The 21,710-nt window shown below is 44.9% G+C and overlaps 1 protein-coding gene across 4 annotated transcripts in view; it reads left to right on the forward strand.

Moving 5' to 3' along the window:
• The window catches only part of MOCS1 (molybdenum cofactor synthesis 1), a 34,717-nt gene that overhangs the window by 10,180 nt on the left and 2,827 nt on the right, over nucleotides 1–21,710 (forward strand). Inside the window, exons 4-10 of one of the 4 annotated variants that reach the window (XM_077904145.1) lie at nucleotides 14,152–14,316; nucleotides 16,732–16,793; nucleotides 17,140–17,251; nucleotides 17,668–17,780; nucleotides 18,165–18,275; nucleotides 20,538–20,658; nucleotides 21,182–21,229. In XM_077904145.1, coding sequence (XP_077760271.1) covers nucleotides 14,152–14,316; nucleotides 16,732–16,793; nucleotides 17,140–17,251; nucleotides 17,668–17,780; nucleotides 18,165–18,275; nucleotides 20,538–20,658; nucleotides 21,182–21,229 — 732 coding nt within the window. Of the gene's footprint in view, nucleotides 1–14,151; nucleotides 14,317–16,731; nucleotides 16,794–17,139; nucleotides 17,252–17,667; nucleotides 17,781–18,164; nucleotides 18,276–20,537; nucleotides 20,659–21,181; nucleotides 21,245–21,710 lie in introns of all 4 variants that reach the window. The other 3 variants (XM_077904149.1, XM_077904146.1, XM_077904148.1) reach the window with 3 other exon arrangements.

The raw sequence follows: 21,710 nt of genomic DNA on the forward strand, positions 1-21,710 counted from the left end.
GAGATAAAGTGGACCTCCCACAGGAAATGAGCAGGAAACGCCCAGCACATGGGGAAACTCTCTGTAAGGGCTCAGCGTTGCTTCTAAGCCTCAAGGTCAGGCAGAGAGAGATCTTTGCTTCTATAGTTTATAGATGATGAAATCAGAGGAAAATAAGGCTCTGTGTTCTTAGTTCTGAACCCCACCCCTGCTGCTCTGGTGGGCTCTCCCAGGCCTCTGTTTTGATTCAGTGAATGTTCTCTGGAGGCTTCTTATGTGTCTGATCTTGTGCTGGGGGGGCACAAAGGTGAATGAGCTGCAGGCCTTGCCATTGAGGATCCACAGCCCATTGGTAGAAGCAGCTGCCAGAGCCAGCTGTCTGCTAAGGACCATGGAAGCCCAGAGGAGGTGCCCCTGACAGTTTTTTCTTCCCTCCTTCCCCAAGGCCAGCTGACTCCAGCCACCACTGGTCACGTGACCTGGGATCCTGCCCTCATTCCTGTGCTGGAGGAACTGGCCTAGGGTTGCTCACCGCCTGTTCCAGGTGGCTCTTCAGAGCTGAAACCAGACTGGTTTCCAGGAAAGAGCTGAACCTGCTGAGCCTGGCTGACTGCCAGGCCCAGCCCCCTCATTCAGGCCATATCATCTGCCCTCTGGCATGGGTTCCATCCTCAACCTCTGTGCTCCGTGCAGGGCCTGTGGGGGAGCAGAGGGATGGGGATCACCACGAGTCTAAGAGGGATGACTGAGAACAGTCATAAGGACACTGTTTTTTCCATGGAAACCAGGAAAGTTGACAGCCCTGTTCCCACTCTGCCACTGCCCAGCCCTGTGAACTTGGGCAGACTCATTCCCCACTCTGAGCCTCAGTATCCTCATCTGTGCCCTGGCCACTTCACAGGCCTTCCCTGCTATGATGGCCCATGGCTCTTGGTCCTAGCCAATAGCATGGGGTGAACAAGGGTTGGTCAGCACATAGATGTTAGATAGGACAAGGCCCCGACTGCAGTGACCTGCTCGGGAGGATTTACCTCTCACCCCCAAGGGTGTGGGTTGACTAAGAAAGACAGCCGTGCACTTCCCCCCCAATGCTCCAAAAGAATGAAAGCTGCTAGGCTGTGGGTTGCTGTGGTGCTGCGCTTGCTAACACCTTGGCATCTCTCAGCCAAGCTCCTTTGATCTTCCCCAGAGGCTGTGCCTCAGAGCAAAGCTGCCCAGAAGGGCACAGCAGATGGGTACTCGTGGAGAAGCGGGGCTGAGGGGAGGTGGTGAGGGCTTAGCGGTCAGAGCTGGATTGCTCACCAACACTTGTCCCCACCCCCCAGGTGTGAATATGGAGGGACCCCACCCAGAGGTGCAGAGTGAAGGGATCCCAGGTTTGTCCGAGCCTGCTGTCCTGATCACTTCAGATCCCTGCCCGAAGCACGGGCAGTCTTGGGCCTGATGCTGCAGAGCTCCCCGCGGGAAGCCCACGCAGCCCACTCTGGCTCCCTGTCTGTAATTACTGTGATCCCCCTGTGCCAACCCAGACTCCGAAGCGCTTCTCCCACCTGGCTTGGCATGGGAACAAGCTCCCCCACCCCTTCTTTTTCAGCTAAGCCGTCTGAAGCAGGACTGCCCAACCGAACTTTTCCGGCTGGTGGAAATGTTCTCTATCTGTGTTGCATGATGCGCTAGTGAGGACTCACGCATAGCCCTGGGGACTCGGCATGTGGCTGGTGTAACCCAGGCACTGAACTGGTAACTTTATTACATCGTAATTAATTGAAGTAGCCCCACATGGCCAACCGTTGTCTCGGCCGATGGTGAAGGTTTGGGCTGTTTGTATTTATCATTCCCTATCTCATTTTTAAAAAATGAAAGACAGCATTTTGGAACTTTATGAGGATCATGCTGTGTGTCTTTCCGGGCTTGCTCTTTTGACGCAATGGAAATTTGTACACGTCATTCCGAGTTGCAATCCGTTCCTTTTCTCTGCTGTCCCATTCTGTATATGTAGCACACTCTATCATGTTAGTGAGCGAGCGTTTGGGCTGCTTCCAGTGTTTGGATGTTATAAACAGTGCTACTTGGAACATTTTTATTTTCGTTCATGTGTCCTAGAGTGCCCTTCCTGTAGGAGTGGAATTGCTGCCTGGTATAATAGGTGAATGTTTAACTTTGGAAAACAATTTGGTGTTATCTACGGAGCCCTGTGCCACTTTCCTCTGAGCCATATCCTCCTCGGTGCTCAGTATTCTTATTCTGGATTTTTGCCAGCTGAACGAGGATGAAATGGTATTCTTTTTGGTCTTTATTTGTATTTCCCTATTTGGGAATGAGGTCAAGCATCTCTCAACATGTTTATCAGCTCAAAATATCTTTTTTTTTTCCTCCTGTGTCATACCACCTCATGTCTTTTGCTCCCATTTCTATTCTTTCTGTTTGTTCTTTCAGATTGGTTTGGAAACAGTTCTTTACTTATGTTGCAAATGTCTTTTCCCAGTTTGAAAAAAATGAGTGACATTGTGTATAACAATTCTTTTGATCAGTAGCAGTTCTTAAATGGATCAGTTTTATCCTTTATGGTCAGTGCTTTTTATGTCCTTCTACTGAAACACCTCACCCAAGGTCAGAACAACTCCCTCTGTTTCCACTAAAACAGTTAAAATTTTGCCTTTTGCATTTAAGTCCTGAATGCATCTGTAGCTGATTTTGGGGAATCCAGTTTCATTTTTTTCCCCATGTGATAGTCATTTTCTCTAGTTCCTCCTTTTGGAAGCCTCTGCTTCCTCTATAAATCTACCATGTGTGCATTTATGTGATGGGTGCTGTTCTATCTCAATAGGTTAGCTTGTCTATCTCAATGCCAATATCATACAGCCTTAATCACTGTAGCATCATGGTAAGGCCACTATCTGGTTGAGCAAGTTCTTTATATTCTTGAGCAGTGCTTTAGCTATGCTTTGTCCATGGAAATTTTAGTACTTGGCAAGTTCCATGAAAAATTTTGTTGGGATTTGTGTGTGTGTGTGTGTGTGTGTGTGTGTGTGTGTGTTAAAATACATGCAACATAAAATTTACCATCTTAACCATTTTTTCTTTTCTTTTTCTTTTCTTTTTTTTTTTTTTTTTAGAGAGTGTGTGTGCACATGCATGCATGAGCAGTCAGGGAGGGGTAGAGGGAAAGGGAGAGAGAGAATCTTAAGCAGGCTCCACACTCAGTATGGAGCCCATTGTGGGGCTGACTCTCACAACCCTGAGATCATGACCTGAGTCAAAATCAAGAGTCAGAGGCTTAACTGACTGAGCCATTCAGGTGCCCCCATCTTAACCAGTTTTTTTTTTTTTTAAGATTTTATTTATTTACTCATGAGAGACACACAGAGAGAGGGTAGAGACATAGGCAGAGGACTATGTCCCAGGACTCAATCCCAGGACCCCAGGATCATGACTTGAGCCAAAGGCAGATGCTCAACCACTGAGCTACCCAAGTGCCCCCATCTTAACCATTTTAAATTAAACAGTTCAGTAGTATTAAGTACTTTCACACTGTTGTGTACCATCCCCACCATCCATATCCACAACTCCTTTCATCTTGTGAATCTGAAACTCTGTACCCATTAAAAAATAACTCCTTATTCTCCACTCTCCTCAGCCCTTGGCAACCACCATTATACTTTGTCGTTATGATTTGGGTTACCTAAGAATTTCATAGAAGTGGAATCGTGGAATATTCGTCTTTGTGGGTCTGGCTTACTTCATTTAGTATAATGTCCTGAAGGTTCATCCATTCCATTCAATGTTGTGTATTGCAACATTTCTTTTTTTTTTTTAAGATTTTATTTCTTTATTCATGAGAGACACACACACACACACACACAGAGAGAGAGAGAGAGGCAGAGACACAGGCAGAGGGAGAAGCAGGCTCCATGCAGGGAGCCCGATGTGGGACTCGATCCCAGGACTCCAGGATCACAACCTGGGCCAAAGGCAGGTGTTAAACCACTGAGCCACCCAGGCATCCCGCAACATTTCTTTTTAAAGCTGAATAATATTTATGTCTATACCATGTGTTGGTAATCTATTTATTGGTCAGCTTGGATTGCTTCTCCATAATGCTGCTGTGAACATTGGTGTAAAAATATCTCTTTGAAACCCTGATTTCAAAGAGATCGTGGAAGTGGCATTGCTGGGTCATATGGTATTTCTGTTTCTAATTTTTTGGGGGGGACCCCTATACTGTTTTCCACAGCAACTGCACCAGTTTACATTCCCACCAGCAGTGCAGAGGGCTCTACTTTCTCCACATCCTCATCAGCACGGTTGTTTCTGGGTTTTTGTTTTTTTTTTTTGATAGTAGCCAAGCTAGTGGGTGTGGGGTGGTATCTCACTGTAATTTCAATTTGCACTAATGATTAGTGATGTTGAACATCTTTTCATGTGCTTATTGGCCGTTCATAGATCTTCTCTGGAGAAAGATCTATTCAGATTCTTTACCTGCTTTTAAATTAAGTTGTTTTGTTGTTGCTGCTAAATTTGAGGAATTCTCTAATATTCTTGATATTAACCCTTTATCAGATACATGATTTATAGGTATTTTCTCCCATTCTGTGGCTGCTCTGTTGAAAGTGTCTTTTGATGCACAAAAATTTTAAATACTGCTGAAGTCCAATTTGTCTATTTTTCTTTTGTTGCCTGTGCCTTTGGTGTCCTATCCAAGAAACCAATGCCAAATCCAGTGTCATATAGCTTTTATGCTAGGATTTCTTCCAAGAGTTTTATTGTTTTAGGGCTTATATTTTGGTCACTGAGCCATTTCAAGTTAATTTTTGAATATGATGTTTGGTAAAGGTCCAACTTCATTCTTTGGCATGTAAATACCCAATTTTCCTAACACTGTTTGCTTTCAAATGCACTGAATGGTCTAGACACCCTTAAAATCATTTGACCATACATGCAAGGGTTTATTTCTGGACTCTATTCCATTGGTGTATATGTCTATGCCAATACCACCCTGTTTTGATTACTATAGCTTCATAATAGGTTTTGAAACCAGGAAGTGGGAGTCTTCCATTTGTTCTTCCTTTTCAAGATTGTTTTGGCTATTTGGGCTTCCTTGAGATTCCATGTGAATTTTAGGGTGGGTTCTTCTATTTCAACAAAAAACGTCATTGGATTTTGCTAGAGGTTGCATTGAATCTGTAGATTTCTTGAGGTAATATTGTCATGTTAACAATATTAAGTCTTCCAATCTATGATGCGTGTCCATTTATCTTTCATTTATTTTGGCAATGTTTTATAGTTGTCATAGTGCAAGCCTTTTCCCTCCTTGGTTAATTCCTAAATCTTTTATTTTTATGTTATAAATGGAGTTTTCTTTTAAGAGTGTTCATAGTTTGTATATCTCTTGGTATTTTAATGTCATTAAATCTATATATCAAATTGGGGAGAATTGACCTCTGTTTTGTTCATACTCCCACCTTCCCACAGCCATCTCCTTCCTTTGCCCTTCTCTCTGCTCTAGGTGGCTGACCCCTAAGGTTACCCAGGGTCTCCTTGCCTCTTGCTTTTCTGATGCATTTGGGTTTCTTCATTGGGTTTTTGACAGTAGCTGAATTCCCTCCAAGACTAAAACTCCCACAGAGCATCCTGACCTCCATGGTGACTTAGTTGGAGAGGAAATTAAGTTAGGAGTCCATGTGTTTTTGGCCCTAGGCATGGTAATGGATCCCCAGTGTTACTAGTCTGAGTGTTGTACTAATTGTTAGGGCCCTTAATTCTGCCCATACCTTGGCAAGTAGTCATTCATTAAAGTTTTCCTTTTAACGATTTGGGATTAATTCTGTTTTATGCTAGCATCCTGATGGAGAGTATAAAACTTTTAAAATTACATTGTTTAATTGTTTTTGGTATATTATAGCATTGATAGAAGAATATGTCTGTTTAGATTCCTTGAAATTTTCTGTACTAGCAACCATATCATCAGCAACTAAGGGAATTTTTTTCCTTTCTTATCTATTGATTTTAATTTCCTTTTCTTGTCCTATTGCAATATCTAAGATCTCAATATAATCTTGAATAGTAATAGTAATAGGAGAATGCTCCTAATGTTTCCCCATTTAGAATGGTATTTCATTTTTTTTTTCCACAAATAACTTAAGCAATGAAGGTCCCTTTCTATCTTAAGTTTTTTTTTTTTAAGTTATATACTTTCTTTATATATGTTAGGATGATCTATGATTTTTTTTTCTATATGCTATTATTCTGAATGACTTTATGGCTTTTCTTATAGTACTCCTGTAGTACACTCAACCTAGTCATGGTAAACGATGCTTTTATCTACTATTAGGTTCAGTTTATTGATATTTTAAGTTTTTGCATTTATATCTGTGTACAATGGGCATGTATTTTGCCTTCCTCATGCCTGCCTTGACTGATTGTGATGTTAATTTTCAACGAATGAGTTGGGTAGTGTATTAGTCCACTCGGGCTGCTCTAACAAAATATCATAGGTTAGGTAGCTTATAAACAACAAACATTTATTTCTCACAGTTCTGGAGGTTGGAAATCCAAGATGAAGGTGCCAGCATGGTCAGATGAGGGCTTTTTTCTAGCTCACAGACTTCTCATTGTATGGTCACATGGCAGAGGGAGGTCTGTGGAATCTCTTTTATCAGAGCACTAATCCCTCATCCTTAAGACCTAATCACCTCCCAAAGGCTCCTTCTTCTAACATCATCACATTGAGCATTAGGATTCAACATGTGAATTTGAATGAGAGAGGGCACAAACATACAATCATAGCACATAATATTGCCTCTTATTCTTTCATCTGCAAGAGTTTGTATTAATCTGTAATAATCACTTATTTTTTCTCACTTGTAAACTTGTACCTCGTATAGTCTTTGCAGGGAGTTTTTAACTGATGCTTCAATTCCTTTAATAGTTATTGTACTATTCAAAATCTTGACTTCTTTTAGAGTCAGTTTTGGCAGTTTTTTTTTTTTTAAGACATTTGTCATTATTTCTTATTTCAAATTTATTGGTGTAAATTGTTGATAGCATTTTCTTATCTTTTAATCTGTTTTACTTGCAGTTTTGGTTTTTTTAATCTCACTATGATTTATTTGTACCTTATCTCTTTTTTGTTTCTTGATAAATTTTGCCAGAGGTTTGTCTATTGCGCTAATCTTCAACAAACTAACTTTTGGATTTGTTGAATCTTACTAGTATATTTCTGTATATTTCTATTCTGTTTTATTACTTCTGCTTCCATCTTGATGTAGCCTATTTCTTTCATAACATTTAGCTATAAGTATTTAATTTTTATTCTGATTTGTGCTTTGATCTATGAAATATTTATGTCTTGTTTTTAATTTCTGAATATATGAGGATTTTTCATTTATATTTTATTATTAAATTATAATTTAATTATGTAGTGGTCAGAGAATCTTCTCTATATGATAATTATTCTTTAAAATTTATTGAGGCTTTCTTTATGATTTAATATATTGTCAGTTTTTATAAATGTTCTATGTGTGCTTGCAGAGAATGGTTATTTAATTATTGGATGGAGACATCTGTATTTGTTCATTGGCTCCAGCTTGTTAATTTTATTGTTCAAATCTTTGGTTATCTCTATTTGCTGGCTTTCTATCTGTTTGGCCTGCCAATAATAAATAAGTAGGTAGATTTGTTAATTTCTCCCAGAGGTCCTATTTCTTTTTATTTTATATATAGTGGAAGTGATTTTATTAGGTTCATATGTGATGAGAATTGTTATGTCTTCTTCATAAATTGAATTTTTTATCACTATGTAATGGCTTTCTTTATAATGATACTTTGGGTCTTTAAGGTCTATGTATTTTACTTTACTAAAGTTATATTAACTTGCTTTTGGCTTTAGTAAGACCATTGTGTCTGGTTTCACCTTTTTACTTTAAACCTTTTTATGTTCTTATTATGCTTTAGATATGTCTGTTATTACAGCACATAGCTGTTACCTGTGTCTCTTTTACCAAATTTGACGATCTCTGACCTAACTATTGTGTTGATGCCTGGTACCTTTATGGAAACTATTGAAATATTTGGACTTATTTCTATAAGCTTTTATCTGTCATACTTCTTCTATATTTCTTTTTCCTCTCTTTTGGCTTTTAAATAAATGATCTCTCTTTTCCTTGACAAGATAAGAACTTTAGTGCACTCTCAGGCCCCTTGATCTTTGTTACTCTTACCCCCACCTGTATTGTTGATATTTTCTAGAATTTTATCTCTGGGTTATTAGGACTAGTCTGCCCCTCTGTGTGTATATCTCTCTCTTTTTAATTTTTTTAAAAAAATATTGCATTTATTTGAGAGAAAGAGAGAGAGAGAGAGAGCATGCACACACAAGTGGGAGGAGTAGAGGGAGAGGGACAAGCAGACTCCAGACTGAGTGAGGCACCCTATGCAAAGCTTGATACCCTTCTACTTATGACCTACAATTTTTAATTATATTGTGACTTCTTATTCTCTTCCTCTTTTTTCTTTTTTTCAAAGATTTTATTTATTTTATTTGACAGAGAGAGAGAGAGAGAGAGCAGGGCTAGGGGCACAGGGAGAGGGAGAGAATCTCAAGCAGGCTCCATGCTGAACACAGAGCCAGACTTGGGATTCAGTCTCACGACCCTAAGATCATGACCTGAACTGAAACCAAGAGTCAAACGCTTAACCTGCTGAGCTACTTAAGTGCCCCTCTCTTCTTCCTCTTCCTGGGAGAGCCCTAAATCTTAGCTTCTACTTCACCATGTTATTATAGATCTTATTTCTTGTGTTCTTTATTTCACAATTATGCCTTCATCTACTATTTCTTTCCCCTCGTTATTTTTTTTTAAGATTTTATTTATTCATGACAAACACAGAGAGATAGGCAGAGACACAGGCAGAGGAAGAAGCAGGATCCATGCAGGGAGCACAATGCAGAATTTGATCCCAGAACCCCAGGACCACAGCCTGAGCCAAAGGCAGACACTCAAAAACTGAGCTACCCAGGTGTCCCTCCCCTCATTCTTTTTTATGATGAAATTTTTTTCATGTTGCTAGCCTTTGTTATTTCTTTTGCTGTATTTACTTTTGTTCTGTTTTAATAATTCTGCTATATATTTTATAGATTTTGGGTTAAGGAGGGCAGGGAGCATTAGTTGTTCTTCTCAAAGGTCTCCTTAGTTTAGCTGGTAAATTTTTTCCCCTGAGGATATTAGCTATTCTGTATGGCACTGTTTAATGGAAAAAGCTTTAAGGCCAGATCTTAATCTCTGATGGGCCCATGGGGCTGAAGAACGGAGAATATCACAGTTATTACTCATGTTTGTAGTCTCCCTACCAAACAACTGGGCTTGCCATGTATGACTGCATAAGTCGTACATTACACGACTCCAGGAAGCACTGCTATTCATTTACATTATGATGAGAATGGCACCTCCTACCATTACATAATATTATGTAATATTATGTAATATGGCAACCCTACAGGTCTTCGCCTTCAGACCATCAGAGAGAAGCAGATTTGGCTTCAAGGAGGTAGTACCCTTGATTTTAGTCTACCAGTTCTGGGGCTTTGGTGGGGGGTGAATGAGGAATGAATGCCTAAGGATGTTGTCTTCAACTCCTCTTCCAGAAGGACTCTGGCAGATTCCTTGAGTTTACCTCCGGTGGATTCCCCAGCTGAGTGCTCTGGGGTGCTTGACACCGATTTCTTCAGGGAAGGGACAAACGATGATTGTTCTGAGGCATCAGTGGGTGAAGGCAGAAGCTTGAACTGCCTTATTTTCCTTGAACTGTTTACCTTCTTTGCCATTTGCCTTCAACTCCAGGCTATAAATGCCCTCCCCACAGCAGTTCAAAAGCACTGTCCTCCCGGTGTTCCTCGAGATTTTCATTTTTTACAGTTCCGAGATTCTATGTTTCTTCAGAGTTGATTTGGTAGAGGGAGACAACTACTACTAATTTTGCATATTTTACTTTCCCACAGTAAAGCTCTTTGCTTTCTTTTGTTCACATTAAAAATTAAAACTGGGGACGCCTGGGTGGCTCGGTGGTTGAGCATCTGCCTTTGGTTCAGGTTATGGTCCTAGGGGTCCTGGGATTGAGTCCCGCATGGGAGGGTCCCCACAGGGAATCTGCTTTTCCCTCTGCCTATGTCTCTGCCTCTCTCTTTGTCTCTTATGAATAAATAAAATCTTTAAAAAAATTAAAATTGCCAGTTATTATACCAGCAGAAATGGGTTTATTCAGGGATGAACGAGAATTGCAATCTGGGGTAGACAAGCTGTAGCAAAACCAGAGGCGAGTCCGGAGAAGAAAAGCAGAGGTAGGTTTTTTTTATGGAGAAAAGGAGTAAATAAGGAAGGCTGCTATGAATGAAAAGTCCATTGGAGTCAACAGGAGTTAGAAGTATACTGGCTTCTCACTGGCTGAGCTGCTGCCAGGTGGAAAAGGAAAGTGTTTCATTCCCCAGCTGGAAAAGTAAAGTAGTATCCACTTGCAAGGTCAAGTCCCTTTCTTCCTGTTGGGTGTACAAGTGACTCTGAGTGGTAGACCATGAGGGCTCCCTCCCGCTGCCAAAACCTCCCAACTTCATTTTAGTGGAGTTTCCCAGAATTAATTTTGATGTTTTTAAAACAACAGCTTTTATTTTTAAACTATTACTTTCTTGTTACAAGAATAATGCATGTTTATTTTAAATAAACAAAAAAGATGTCACTACTGCCCTATTGCAACAACTGTCCACATTTTGGTTTGGTGAACTGCCTGTCTTTTTGCTTTGTATCTAGTTTCTACCTGCTGTTTTCAACCTGGACTAATATAGCATGTATATTTCCCAACCTCCCTAACATGATTTTACAGTCATGTTTGGTTATATAACATTCCATTACCTAGACAAAGTATAATTTAGCCAGTTTTCTGTTGTTGGCTATCTGGATGATTTCCCTCTTCCTTTTATTGTGTATTGTTCTTTAATAAACATTCTTGCGAATAAATATTGTTCACATCCTTAATTATTTCCTTAGATTAAATTCTTAGAAGTGAAATTTCAGATCACAGGCTTCATAAAGTTCCACAAACTAATTCTCTCCAGATACAGAGCTTATCTCCAGAAAAGTTATATAATTAATATAGTCTTACATCATGAGCATGTGCTTTTCCACACACCCCTACTTAAGCTGGGTGTTAATTTTGTGATCTGCTGTTGCCTTTTTCTCAATCCAGCTTCATTAGGGCACTGTACTTTTGGTTTCTGCACTCGTGTAGAGCTGAGTTCACCAAGATTCTTGCATCCAAAGAGTTTGAAATAAATTTTACCTCTAGATAAGTAAGTATAAGAATCACCTATAGGGATCCCTAGGTGGCTCAGCAGTTTAGCGCCTGCCCGTGGCCCAGGGTGTGATCCTGGAGTCCCGGGATCGAGTCCCACATCGGGCTCCCTGCATGGAGCCTGCTTCTCCCTCCACCTATGTCTCTGCCTCTCTCTCTCTCTCTCTGTGTCTCTCATGAATAAATAAATAAAATCTTTTTAAAAAATCACCTATAATCCTTCTGATCAAAGATAGCTACTATGGACATTTTTACACAGTATTTTTTCTCTAGATTTAAATGGAAGCCCTTGTTTTTTGTTTTTTTGTTTTTTGGCTTTTTTTGTCCCATTCTGTTGCTTTTTGTATACAGTTATGGGAGCATTCCTTTGCTCAATTCCAGCTTGCTTATTTGCTGATCATAAGTGTCCATTCTGTCTTTCCATCTAGTTTTTTTTTTTATTTTTTAAAGGTTTTTCTATTTGAGTGGATGCTCAACTGACTGAGCCATGCAGGCGCCCTAGTTTTTTTCTTTCTATAACTGTCCTTTCATTTTCAAGAGTTGTAATTCATTCTTGTTCTTGTTTTCAGGATATAATATTTGTCCTCCTGAGGGTATTAACTGTGATTTTTTTGACATATAATTCACATATAACATTGTTAGTTTCAGGTGTACAGCAGAGTGATTCAATATTTGTATACATTGCAAAATGAAAACCACAATAAATCTGGTTAACATCCATCACTACACATAATTATTTTTCTTCTGATGAGAACCTTTAAGATCTACTGTCTTTGCAACTTTCAAATATAAAACACAGTATTATTAACTGTAGTCACTGTGCTGTACATCACCATGACTTATGTATTTTATAACTGATATGTATACCTTTGACCATCTTCACCCATTTTGCTCACTCCCTGTTCCTCACCTCTGGCAATTACCAATCTGTTTTCTTTATCTGTGAATTTAAGTGTTTTTTGTTTTGTTTTGTTTTGTTTTGTTTTTTTGGTGTGTGTGTGTGTGTGTCTGTGTCTGTGTGTGTGTGTATGTGTGTTTTGGTTTTAGGTTCCACATATAAGTGAGATCATATGGTATTTGTCTTTCTCTGTCTGACTTATTCCATTTACCTTATGCCTTCAAGGTCCATCCATGTTGTTATGGATGGCAAGACTTCCTTTTTTATGGCTAAATACCATTACATTGTGTATGTGTATGTGTGTATTTTTTATTTGTTCATCATCAGTGAACATTTAAGTTGTTTTCCATGTATTTGCTTTTGCAAAGAATGTTGCAGTGAACAATGGAGGTACATGTATTTTTTTCAAGTTAGTGGGGGTTTTTTCCCCAGTTTTTGTCATGAAAGGGTGTCAAATTTTGTCAGATATTTTTTCTGCATCTATTGATGTGGTCATCTGATTTTTTTTTTAAAGATTTTATTTATTTATTCATGAGAGACACATAGAGAGATGCAGAGACATAGGCAGAGGGAGAGACAGGCTCCCTGCAGGGAGCCTGATGTGGGACTCAATCCCGGGACCCCAGGATCACACCCTAAGTAGAAGGCAGACACTCAACCACTGAGCCACTCAGGCGTCCTGATGGTCATCTGATTTTTAACCTTCATTTTCTCTATGTAGCATGTATCACGTTGATTTTGTGAACATTGAACCATCCTTGCATCCCTGGAATAAATTCCATTTGATCATGATGTATGATCCTTTTTATATGTCGTTGCATATGGTTTGCTAATACTTTGTTGAGGATGTTTATTCATGTAACCCCAGTTTTTTAAAAGAATCATCTTCTGTTATCTCTGTCACTTTTCCTTCCTCTTTCATTCTTCTGTTTGTGGAATTTATCTTTCTTATGCAACATTCTCCTTACATGTGTGCTGACTATTGGCTCTGTACTTATCTCAGTGTCCAAGGCTTCTGTTGGCCTGACTGCCACTGCTGTTTCCATTCATGCTGGTTGCCCCCACTCCTTTCAGCTAGCTTAAGTACTCTAGCCTTGGGGTAAAAGCTGCAGCCTTCCCCCTGCACGCAGGGATGGAGGGAGACCAATTTATCCAGCTCAGGCAAATTTAGTTCTCCAGACTGACAACCTGCTTGACATGCATAGGGTCCTTCCTACTTCCTGTATAGGTGAATGCAAAGTTTGGGGTGTATTAGTCCCGCTCCTACTTTGTATAGAACCTTCCGTATGTGCTTTGGGGTGTGGTTTCTTTAATCTGTGGGAGCCTATCTGCTTTCTATCTCTCAGGGTTCTTCCACTTGGGCCATTGAAGGCATTCTTTCTTACCTTCCAGCTCTATTGTGGACTCTTTCTTTGTCCTTTTGTTATGTCTAGGGATTTGGGGAGGAGGCGGTTTAGCAAATAATCCAAACACTTCTTTGTTTCTCATGTGCAGAGTATGAGGACCTGTGAGTAGGTTTACCAAGAGCAGTCTTGGAGTCAAGGACACAGGGATTTGAATCTCAGCTGTTTTTATTAGCTGTGTGATTTCAAGCGATTTCATAATCTCTCCAAGCCTCTCTTGCCTTATCTATTAAATGGGGATAATCCTTGTTGTGAGGCTTCAATGAGCTAAGGCACATAAAGCCCTCAACAGGGCTTCTAGCAGAATGAACACTCAATATGTAATCTTTTGGTTATTTTTGTCAGAGTTTTTATTTTTCTATTTTTTTTTTATTAAGCTAAGCCCAGTTAATAGAGGAGTACAGAGAACCCCTTTTCTATCCACCTTATTTAGACTTGGAATTTTTTCTTCCAGCCCTTTTCTGGGACCTCACTAGAAAGAAACAGACTGACCATACACACCACACCCCCACCCCCATCCTGTTCTCTCTACAGCTCAGCTCCACCAGCTAGAAGGGCTGAGGACCATTGGCATCACCACCAACGGCATCAACCTAGCCCGGCTGCTGCCTCAGCTTCAGAAAGCTGGTCTAAGTGCCATCAACATCAGCCTGGACACCCTGGTGCCAGCCAAATTTGAGTTCATTGTTCGCAGGAAAGGTGAGCAGATGTGGTTTATAGTGGAGGGTGGCCCTCCCAGGCTGCTCCTCCCACAGAGCTGAGGAGCTGTGGCTGGTGCCAAGCAAGGAGCCTGGTTGCTCCCTTTTGGTGTCTGAGCTACAGATAAACCTAGGAATTCATTCCTTACTCCTCACACTCATCAAATGTCCTCTGTCTCTATAGCCACACCTTTGGGGAAATTGGGGGATCAGATGCTAAGACCTGTGGTGACCTGTCGCCCTCTGCCCTGCCCCCAGTTTGCCTAGGACTGGGCACGTTGCTAGTATACAGGCCTTTCTATTTTATTTTATTTTTTTTTAAATTTTTTATTTATTTATGATAGTCACACACACAGAGAGAGAGAGAGAGGCAGAGACATAGGCAGAGGGAGAAGCAGGCTCCATGCCGGGAGCCTGACGTGGGATTCGATCCCGGGTCTCCAGGATCGCGCCCTGGTCCAAAGGCAGGCACTAAACCGCTGCACCACCCAGGGATCCCAGGCCTTTCTATTTTAAAACCAAGATAGCCCCTGACGGATGGGGACAAGTTGGTGACCATATAATGAGATCTGAGGAGATGTGGGGCAGCCCGAGGTGGAAGCAGCTGCCTTGAGGTGCCAGGGTCAAGGTCAGCATTGCCAGGCAGGGGTCCTGCAGTGGCACTTCCATGGTATCCTCCCTACCAGGCTTTGTCCGGGAGGGCACAGGTGGGGGAGGTGGAGCAGCCTTGAGCCCCAGGTCTCATTAGATCAGCACCCAGTGGCTCTTGGGCCGTAGGCTTCAGTTTGGGGTGGGAAGTACCCAGGGTTGGATGCCCTTTGAGTTGGGATGGTGGTATATAACTGAGAGTTCTCTGCAAGATCAAGAGACTCAGTGATCCCTCCCTTTCTTTAGAAACAGCTTCTAGCTCCCAGTTCCACTTTCTCTTTCCCCTGCTCCATGGTGTGACTCTCTGTTTACACCATCCGGGTGTTAAGGATGTGCTAATGGAGTCTTTGCCCTCTGGAAAGAGCTGCTTCAGGTGCTGCGAAGGAGACAGAGACACACAGGCACACAGGACATTGCTCTGCCTTACAGGCCATGAAGGGCCAAAATGCATGCTGCTACTAGGCCACCTTTGTTTGTCTTGTGTTGATTAAAGAGCTACAGGGAAGGAGAGAGAACTTCTAGCAGAGAAGACGTGGAGGGCTCCATGGAGGAGGCATTGACTCTGGGCCTTGAGGAATGGGGAACAGAGAGAGGAGTTGGATCAAGGGAGCTCACTTTGAAGGGGAAAGGCACTTGGGAACCTGTGAGGGCGCTGAGGTGGGAAAGTTGAAAGTGTATTTGTGGGTTTCACCCCCTCCCCGACATCCACATATCCTCTGCCTCCTTGTCTCATTTCCTAGAACCGAGGATTGGAGACAGTAGATCTTGACATCAGATCTGCCTTCCCATTTACACTTCTATGTTCACCACCCCTTTTTGGAGGTGGAGTGCTTTATAAAAGAAGAAGCTTCTAGATTATCATAACAGCAGTTTATATGAAAACTGCACCTTCCTCTTGTTTCCCTGCCTCACTGAGCCATCTAAAAATGCTGCAAGGAAACCCTGGGGTCCATCCTCTGGCCACCCTCCGCCAGGGGAATGGCCCAGCTGTGAATCACACACAATCACCAGGCTGTGCTGAGGGGGCGGGGGAGGGGCCAGCATGCAGGAGGCCCTCAAATGCTTGGACAGAGGAGGGAGCAGAGAGTGAGAAGCAGCCTGGGATCCCAGGTACTGTGGGTTAACCACAGAGATGGGAGAATCACGTGAGGACTAATCGCTCACTGGCCCCAGCACAAAGGACTGACAAGGGAGACCGGAAACCTGCATTCTAAGGTACACAGCGTGAGGCCTCCAGTGGGACACCACCTCTTCTTAGGGTCTCAGTTTTGCCGCTTAGACAATCAGAGGGGTCACCTAGATCAGGATTGACACATGATAGACCACCAGCCAAATCCAGCCCCCTGCTTGTTTTTTTTGTTTAGTTTTTTGTTTTTGTTTTTGTTTTTTAATGGGGCTGGGAGCCAAGAATGAATTTTACAGATCATATTTGTAATCAATTTGATGTTAGAAAACATTAATTATGAACTCCCAGCTAAGCAAAATATTATCGCAGCAAAAAAAATTCCATTCTTCCATTCTATGTGTAGAGCTGTATTTTAAAAGATTGTACTTAATTATCAGATTCCGAAATTATATAGTCTTATACAGGATACACCTAATAATATCCCCAATTTCACCTCTCGGCCTACAAAGCCTAAAATATTTACTATTTGGTCACTGGACTTGGTGGTCTCTGAGGCTCCTTACAGATCTGGTGCTTCCCTCTGGGTGTAAGGGGGGCAGGGAGAGGGAGAAAGTTTCCAGACCCTTCTCTCCCTCCTTGCAGGCTTCCACAAGGTCATGGAGGGCATCCACAAGGCCATCGAGTTGGGCTATAGCCCTGTGAAGGTGAGGACCTGCTGTTGCTTTTGACCTCTGACTTCGGCCCCCCACCCTGGCTAGGCCTCCTGCTGCCAGCATCTGGCCCATGGCAGGCAGCTCCTCGCCCTGGCTGGTGCAGCTGTACCGTACCCTCATCACTTCCTTGCCCACTGCATCCAGCATGCCCCTGACCTCTTGGAGGGGAGAAAACCAGTGACCCCCATTGCATCCCCAGCTTAAGAACTGGGCGGGGAGAGATACAAGGAATGGGCCCTCCAGTAGAGAGCCTAGGCAAATGCCAGACCCCTGAAGGTCATTCCTTGGAAAAGAATGCAGGGGGAACAAGCCTTGTGGTCCTCTTGTCCCTGCCCAGGTGAACTGTGTGGTGATGCGAGGCCTGAACGAGGACGAGCTCCTGAACTTTGTGGCCTTGACCAAGGGCCTCCCCCTGGATGTGCGCTTCATAGAGTACATGCCCTTCGATGGTCAGTGACCTGGGATGGAGTGGGAAGAGGTTGGGTCTGGCAGCAGAGCTAGACCAGCACCATGCTGAGACCGTGGTGCAGGGATGCTGAGGACCCTGGGAAGGGTTGAGTGGGGTGGACAAGGTCTGGCTGGCCCTGTGGGTGCTGGTGACCCTGGGCCCCACTGTGTGTATGGGAATTTCTCTGGGGATAATGGGTAGGGGCCTCTGCAGGCGTGCCAGGCCTAGGGATCTGATTGGGGGTTAGAGGCATCTCTGAGTCGAGTGTGGGTATGGTGTGATTCACCTGCTTTAGGCAGGGCCTCTGGCTCTCCTATTCAAGAGGCAGAACTGATTCTTGGGTTCTGTGGGAGGGTGGACCTAAAGACCCCAGGCTCCTGCAACTCTGTGACTCTGTGGCTTCCAACCCCAATACAGGCAACAAATGGAACTTCAAGAAGATGGTTAGCTACAAGGAGATGCTGGACACCCTCCAGCAGCAGTGGCCAGAGCTGGAGAAGCTGCCTGAGGAGGAATCCAGCACAGCCAAGGTTGGGGGCAGTAGGGGTGGGCCTGGGTAGGGAGGAGGACCATGGGGCATCTGGCATATAACAAGAGGCCGACTGTGTCGTCACAGCTGCCTCCACCCTCGTGGCCAGAGCAGTAGGCTGGGTAGGGTGCAGATGTGAGTACCTTGTCTTAAACCACACTTCAGTAAGTGGTGGAGACATGCTGTGGCCACACTGCCCACGTGCCTCCAAAAACATAGTAGGTTTGCTGTCAGGCCAGGTGCAGGCAGAGAGCTCATAGGTCCTCCATTGTGTCAGAGTCTTCTGTTGTCTGGGGACCTTGGGTGCTCCCTTCCTCGGGAGCTGGGCCTGTCCTGGGCCTGTCCAGCCCCATCCCCTCAGTGGCCCTTTCCCTCCTCACCCCAGGCCTTTAAAATCCCTGGCTTCCGGGGCCAGGTCAGCTTCATCACATCCATGTCTGAGCATTTCTGTGGAACCTGTAACCGACTACGAATCACAGCTGATGGGAACCTCAAGGTAAGTATCCCTTTCCTCACAAGGGACCCCTTGCCACTTGTGTGTTGGGAATATTTCTTCCCACTTGTACCCCCAATTGGAGGGGAGACCAACAGGACACATGGTGCAGATGGCGAAATAGTGTCAGTTTGGGGAGAGCACGGGGGCTGAAGGTGACAGCGAACCCATGGCCTGCTGTCCTGGGGCTCCTGAAGTAACTTCCAGGTGATTGGGAGCCACTTCCCGGGACTTAACGTTACCAGGGTGGGCAGGGGAGAAGTGAAGGGTCAATGTGCCCTGGATGGGCCCCATTCCAGGCCCAGGGCTCAGATCTGAAACCAGTGACTGTTATTCACATCTGATCAGCACATCCTGTGCCTTCAGCCCTTTGGAGAGTGTCAGAGAGGCAGAGACATAACCAGTCCTTGTAGAGGTAAAGTCTTATGGTTAAGAGCAAACAAAGGGCTGATGTGTGGCAGTACGTAAGTCTTTGTCAGAGGAGTGGCCAGACAGGCTGTAAGGGGGGCAGGACTTGAGGGAGCACATTATGGACACCGATGACCTTGAAGGATAGAGAGGGGAGGGCAAGAGAAGGGAGGACACCTGTCTGGAGTTCATACTGACAAGGCTAGGGCAGGTCAATGCCAGGTCTGGGGAAATCACATGGTAGAGGACTTGAATGCCCAGGTAAAAGGTACAGCACAGCGTGTGTTCTGTTGACAGTAGGGTGCTGTGCTGGACAAGGGGGAGACATGACTCCTGTTCATGTTTGAGGAAGAATAACCAACTGGTTGAATTTGGAAACAGGAAGACTAGTCAGATGGCCACTGAACAGTGTTCCGTGTAGGTAAGAATGTGAGGCGAGGATGGGAAGGAAGAATGAAGGAGCTTGGAAACACATGTGGAAGACCACGAGAAGGCATCCAGGGGCTGGTCGGCTTTGGGAACTATTCAGCATTGGGAAGGAGGGTGATCGGAGTTCAGATGCATTGAGCTTGACATCCAGGGACCATCCAGCACTTGTTCAAAAGCCAGGGGAGTTTTCTAGGCTGGAGATGTGGAATTGCCATAAAGTATGGATGGCATCTGTGTAGTCAGGACCCCTGCAGGACACGGTGGGGTGGAGTTCTGAAGAGAGGCTATTTATAGTGTGGGGAGAGTGTGACTCAGAAGAGATGTTGAGGCACCTGAGGGGCAGCAGCAGACAGCTGCTCCCACCTGGGATCTGGGAGGAAGTGGTGTCACAGGGGCCCACGGAGAGCTGTAGCCTGGCGGAGTGGCCACCGGGCTGGAGCTGGGGCTGTGGAGGGGAGTAGTCACTGCCTGAGATGTCTGAGCCTGGAAGAAGCAGGATAGAAATGCCCAATCTTTCTTTCCTTTCACTATCCAATCTCCCACCAGCCAACTCAGCCAGAAGCCAGCTAGAGGGGATCCTGGAAGGTGGACCCCTGGGGGCAGAGGGTGGGCCCGGTGAGGGAGTGAGTGGTGAGGAATAGCCAGCAGGGTAAAGTAGGTATACCTCCTTCTACTTAGGTTCTGTTTGTATCTTCTCTGGTGCTCTCGGCTCTCAGAGGCTTCTCAGACATTCCTCTGTCCTGTGTCCACGATGCCTTCTACAGAGCTGGCACACAGTAGGTGCTTTATAAAGCTTTGTGGGAGGAGGGTAGGTATCTCTCCTGCTGGGACTGCCTCATCCACCCCTGAGCCCCCGAGCAGCCAGCCTGTCTCAGAAGCTAGAGAGTGTCGAGTTTGAGTGGCTTCAGGATGCCACCCTCACCAGGTCTGTGCTGTTCAGCCATCCATCCAGGTTACAAACTGCAGTGTGTGCAGGGCCAGGCCAGTACGGTCCGTGAGTGTAGGGATCAGGAGGAGACGGGGGTGAAATGGGATGTTCGTGCCACATGCAGGGGGACTGCCAGGATTGGGAGTCCATGCTCAGGCAATAAAGAGGCTACTCTAGGGAATGTCTCAGGAGAAGGTTTGCATCTGGATTTTTATGTGGCATCTCTGTTGGCAACTGTTTTTTATAGTATGCTCTATAGGCTGAAGGTAACATGACTGTGAATCAGAGATACAGGCCTCGGGACGTCTGGTTCCACTTTTTGCCCTTCCGGCCTCTCTGACTTCACCATCCAGCACCTTCTATCCCTCACTGCAGGAAGTCCCACCTTGAGTATGACCCAGCTGCTGGCACTCAGCCCACGGGGGAACTCTAGGGACGGGGGCCAAGGCTCGGAAACAAGGGAGGCATGCTCTCCTCACCCCCATGGTGACCACCCACAGGTCTGCCTCTTCGGGAGCTCAGAGGTGTCTCTACGGGATCACCTGCGGGCAGGGGCCTCCGAGGAGGAGCTGCTGAGGATCATCGGGGCCGCTGTGGGCAGGAAGAAGCAGCAGCATGCAGGTAAGGGGTGGGCACGGGGCAGGCCAGGCTGGCTGCTGAGTGGGCCGGAGGGGCTGAGGGGACAGAGCAAAGCTTGGCAGGAAGCCAGCGGGACTCAGTGACATCTTGGCACCCAGTCCCTCCTGTGGCACCTGGAGACTGGGGGTGTGGTGATGGTTCTCTCCTCCCTCCGGAGCATTGGCACAGCAGAGCCTGTGCAGGAGAGGGTACTCTGAATTCTCCTGGGCTGTTTTATTGGAGAGAGGGGATGTGGGGGGGGGGGGGGGCACTGTACCTGTCTCATCCCACACATTGCCTTCTCTCAGGAGGGTGGGGTCCTGGGCATCCACAAAATATGCTGGCTCTGTCATGGGTGACCTTGCAGTGCATAGCAGGGGCTTTTTGTCAGGGCGCACTTCAGTGATTGCATGTCCCTGGGTCGTCCTACCTCTGTGTCAGCCTGAGAGTGAACTCTCCTTTCCCACCCCTCCCTTCCCCCTTTCCTACTTTCCTCCCCCACCCCCCCATCTCTCCCTTACCCCAGGCATGTTCAGTATTGCCCAGATGAAGAACCGGCCCATGATCCTCATCGGTGGGTGACCCATCAGTACGTAACCACTCACCCTTGTCACTGGGGGATCCCGTGGGGTGGGGCCCCTGCCCTAAGGCACCCCCAGATCCTGCATTTCATCCTGATGTTCTCATCATGTGTTTCTTGTACTCCTCCTCCATCTCCTCTCACCCTTCCAGTTTTACTGTGTCTTCTCTTCCCCGTTCATTGTTCCCCCTCACTCTGTATACCACAGAAATCATCATTCTGTCTTACCAGAAATTGGGGCAGGGGGCCTTCCAGATTTATGGTCTATTGTTGTCCTCAGGTTGTTGTCTCCCGAAAGTGGAGCTCCTGGTTAAGATGGAGACCCTGTCCTTGGCTCTAGAACCTCCCAGCCTAGATGCTATTACAGGATCTGGGCAGGGCTTGGGGCAGCCAGCTAAGAATGTTCCTGATCTTTTCAGGAGGAGGCAACCGGGATCTCAACTGCCTAATTCCTTAACTCCTGGAAACTTATATG

This window comes from Canis aureus, chromosome 7, assembly GCF_053574225.1.
Source record: "Canis aureus isolate CA01 chromosome 7, VMU_Caureus_v.1.0, whole genome shotgun sequence".
NCBI classification, from domain to species: domain Eukaryota; kingdom Metazoa; phylum Chordata; class Mammalia; order Carnivora; family Canidae; genus Canis; species Canis aureus.